Source organism: Manduca sexta, unplaced genomic scaffold, assembly GCF_014839805.1.
Source record: "Manduca sexta isolate Smith_Timp_Sample1 unplaced genomic scaffold, JHU_Msex_v1.0 HiC_scaffold_53, whole genome shotgun sequence".
Lineage (NCBI taxonomy): Eukaryota > Metazoa > Arthropoda > Insecta > Lepidoptera > Sphingidae > Manduca > Manduca sexta.
Window position 1 is genome coordinate 28,796 of NW_023595330.1, and position 4,537 is coordinate 33,332.

Sequence of the window (4,537 nt, forward strand, 5' to 3'; positions counted from 1 at the left end):
AGTGTCAAAAGTGAATTACTATTATCAGGCGTTCAGCTGTCAGTTGCTATTTTCTTTGATTCATTTTGCGCTTTGTTTTAGTAATTTGGTTTCATATCATTTACTCTGTCAATGTATAATGTTTTATAATCACAATTACAAAAGCCGGGTTTACAACAATTGCATAAATCTGGTCTGAATCGATATTTCAATGTCAGTGACTGGGCGTCAATGTTATAACTTCAATGTTCCTATTATTATCCTTATTGATTGAAAGTGAATGTTTTAACTAAATCAGCAACTAAACTGTATATTTTTTGTGTAAAATCCTGGATATGCATCTTTGATAATCATAATAAATGAGTATGAAAGTAAACGAGAAGAACTTGTGCGCGTTCGCGTCGTCCGCTACTCCAGTGGACCGCGATGGGTGGCTAGACATGCGCGGCGAGGTTGGGAAGAGCTACCAGCGCAGATGGTTCACCCTCAAGGGAAACCTCCTGTTCTACTTCGACAAGAAAGGCGACAAGGAGCCTGTGGGAGTCATTATACTGGAAGGATGCACTATAGGTCAGGGTTTTATAATAAAGAACTTTATACTTCTTATTAAAAGGCCTTTCGTGGCTTTTTATTCAGAATTGTACTATTCTTGTAATAAACAGATGCTAATAATCCACAAGACTACTTGGTGAATGACTGTAAATCTCTTTTTCGCTTTTAGTGTGTAAGTCACTTTTCAAACAATTATCTCTGTCATTTGCTTTGTCAATATTAAACAAGGAATATTTACATCATGGCAATTATAAATTAATTTACATATTACAGAATTGACAGAAGAAGAGGCATACAGTTTCAAGATAGTGTTCCAATGTGAGGGTGGACGTACCTACTACCTGTGTACAAACTGCAGCGAGGCGTCCATGGAGACTTGGATGAAGGCTCTGGCATGTGCGAGCTATGATTACATGAAGCTCATGGTTGCTGAGCTGCAGAGGCAGTTGGATGAGGCACAGGGTACTGTAGATAGTGAAATTATTCTTTATTGGGTGTGACTTATAAGTAAACTAGTGAAGCAAACTGGGGCCTTACCACCATCTCTTATAACAGTCTTATTATAACCTTACTTAGAAATTTCGTACCATGACGAGCTTAAAACAAGCTTAAAACTATGATGTTTTATCGAGCAGTTTTGTGTGATGTCATCGTAAATCATTCATTCAATAGCGTACCATGAAGTGTTTTCAGACAGAAGTAATATTGTTCTTATGTCAAATTTGGCAGTGTTATAAAAGTTGCTTTTCTAAGACTTTTTTAACATTATTTTGGGATTTTCTTTCATATATTCTTGAAAAGTATATAAAAAAAGGTGCGTATCTGTTTTAAATACTCATGATGTGTGTTATAACGGTATATCATCCGAAAAGGGCGCATAATTATTATGAATATGGTGTGATTTTAGATGGCCAATGAATACGAAATCTTCGAATTTATAGAGCAAGACAATGCTGCTAGTAATTAATATTCCCATAATAACTGTAGCTGTTGCCCCGAAACTTTCCGAACTCTGCCGCTGCAAAAAAATGCAAACCACTTTAATGAAAAAAACCTCTTGAAATTCCAATGTCGAAATCTCATGAATGTATGATTTCTTTGTTGTATATTGGTCCTATTAGGATTTTTATATAATTTCTAGGCATAATACGCTAGTATCTCGTCATATTTATTGTATTTTTATTAATATGTTACCTATTGAATGTTTTAAACCAAATTTCTCATGGCAATTATTATTTAAAATGTATTCGGAAGTATCGCTGTGCAATAATTACTTCATTGTTTTAGCATATAAAGTATTAAAGCATATTATACTCACTGCTTGACATCATATCGACACTATCAAGTTTAAACTATAAACAAATATATTAAATAATATTTTATTACACCACTGCCACAATAAACATTTAAACTGCGACCGCGAACTTGGGTCTAATGATATTATTAAAACCGTTCCGTTCCTGTCGCATACATACCCGAAGAAACTTCCGATTTCCAAAATGTTTGCTTAAAACCACAGGGATATTTTTTTATAATTATACAGCTTATTTATTTTTATTCACAATGCACTTATAAAACTAACATAAAAATATATTATTCTGACTTTAATATTTATTTAAACAGTTTAGTATATGCGTGACTTGGAACGTACATAAAATGTTTAGCCATCTTAAATCAGGGAATAAACAATCATTCGTTCTTTCCATCCCTACGCAGGAGTAAAACAATATTGTTTTTATGAGGTCATAGTACGAATCTGAGTAATATTACTTTAAGCTTGAAACAAAACATTCCTGCAATATCATGGTTTTGTAAAAGGTGGTGGTAAGGCCCCTGTATAATTTTCAAAAATAGTGTAGACATAATAATTATCAATTGTACTATCACTCAGAAAAAAAATGGTTTACCTAAGTTTTTTTTTCTGATTGAAAATTCTTAGTTGTAATTATGTCTAACTTGTAAGCTCTAAAGCTTAAGTTAAGTTCTAAAACTTAAAAGTAAATAAAACTATCAGCATGCCAACTATTGCTACTGTGTTATTTTTACAAATAAAACTTTCAGCCGAGGCTGCTGCAGATGCAGCTGCTTTAGTCACAATCACACCTCCAGACGATGAGCCCAAAGCACCCCCAAGAGGTCAGCGATACAATCCTTTCAACAGAGTTAGTGAGAGTGATGGTAAAACTGTGCAGGGCAGTAGACATCGTAAGTCAACTTTATTTATTTACATTAATAATCATTTATATTTTGGATGTGTGTATGGAATGTGGACCGTGATATTTCAGGGTCATTATTCAAGTTGTGCAATTACTTGTGTAGATTTTATTTACAAATAGGTTAAGATTGTATTCCTTAGAGGGTTTTGATTTCGAGGAGACCATTTTTAAAAACTCAGCCAGAACTTCATTCCCGAAAGTTTAATCAGAGTTGCAACTAGTTTACCCATATTTCACAGATATGTGTTGGAATGTTGTGCTCAAAATTCAAAACTCCTAATTACAATTATTAAAATCTGTATACATTAAATTAAAGTCTATATGTAATAATATTTTTCAGACAAAGAGAATATAAGACCAGATATAGTCCGTAAGAAAGTACCATTCCGGGACATCCACGCAGCGTACGGACGCAAGATACTGGCAGACAGGAGTGAATGGAGAGCAAGGCTTGCGAAAACAAGGAAGGGGTGACCGACAAACCGCTCATCAATTTATAGTAGCTGCCTTCAATCTGGTCAGGTTTCAATGATATGAAAATAGCATGATTTCCACGTTTTGTTGCCGAGTATGAGGTTTTATATATTAGATCGTGTTAATGTGGACTGCGCCGTCTAATGACTATAATTCGAAATTATTTGTTGCAACATGGACACAGAGATTGGTTCATGTCTGTAGTAAAGTGATTATTGTAAAAAAGAATGGTTAAGCAATAGTTTCTTTTTGTAGTATTTGTGTTAATACTTACAGAAAAGAGGTGTTATTGTTGAATTTACATTCTTTCTTCTACAGAATGGTCAATTTTATGAAGGTGTTCAGTCCTTTCTATATGTACTTAAATATAAATAGTAATTATTGTTTAACATGTTTGAATATGTAAAAATTTGCCACAGCCTCTGAACATCTTGGCTAAGTCTCACTCATTACTCTATGATATAAAGTAGACAATCTATGAATTAATGTAGAGTAAATATCTAATGTGCGATCCACTATCCTATACCTCCACCATACTAGAGGTTCGATTAAAATTTTGGATTGATGAACATTAATATTTTTGATTCCTTTTTGTATTCGTGAATCTGAGAATTCAGTATGAAAGGAAATTCTAGTTAATTTCGTTAGCTGCTAGAGGCTATTTGACTCGCACTTATTATATTCTCTAAGCTTTGTCATCACTTGTCTGTAGTTTAATTTTTAATCAGTCTTATGGCATAATAATAAAATTTGTATGTTACCATTGCATGTTCTATTGGTTTTGCTTGTTGGTAAGTTTTATTTAGAGATTTAAATATTTCACTTATCTTGCATACTGTAGTTTAGTTTTATTGTACAACTCTCAGAATTTTCGCCGTAGTCTGCCCCATGATGCGATAGGGGCGATTTATTTGTATTATTCAGTATTAAAGTCAATTACAATTGCATTCAGTATTTGGCTTATATTTAAATACTCATTTATGAAATTGATATGCATTGGGATGTCGTAACTGACCATATTGAAACATTATTACGTGTATTGAGATATTATTAAACTATGTAATTATTGTATTGTATTAGATTTTTATTTGTTAAATGATACAATAAGACGCCGTGCAGATGATGGCGTTTAACGCGCGTTGAGTTGCACTATTATTTCCGTAGACGATTGTTATTTAACTCGTCAACGCGCGGTGAACGCGTCATCGGCTCTCAAGCGCACAGCGCGTGTGTATTGGACTGAAGTTACTGTCATATAATGGAATGATAATGTTCTTGTGTACATGCCTTGAGAAAATAAATTATTTCTATGACAA

General features: G+C 33.5%; 1 protein-coding gene across 1 annotated transcript; it reads left to right on the forward strand.

The window, feature by feature from the left end:
* Positions 1-4,537, forward strand: LOC115445518 (sesquipedalian-1). The gene is made up of 4 exons (XM_037447028.1): positions 1-549; positions 805-993; positions 2,593-2,736; positions 3,088-4,537. Exons 1-4 carry the CDS (start codon positions 339-341, stop codon positions 3,219-3,221), a joined length of 678 nt encoding a protein of 225 aa, XP_037302925.1. The 5' UTR covers positions 1-338; the 3' UTR covers positions 3,222-4,537.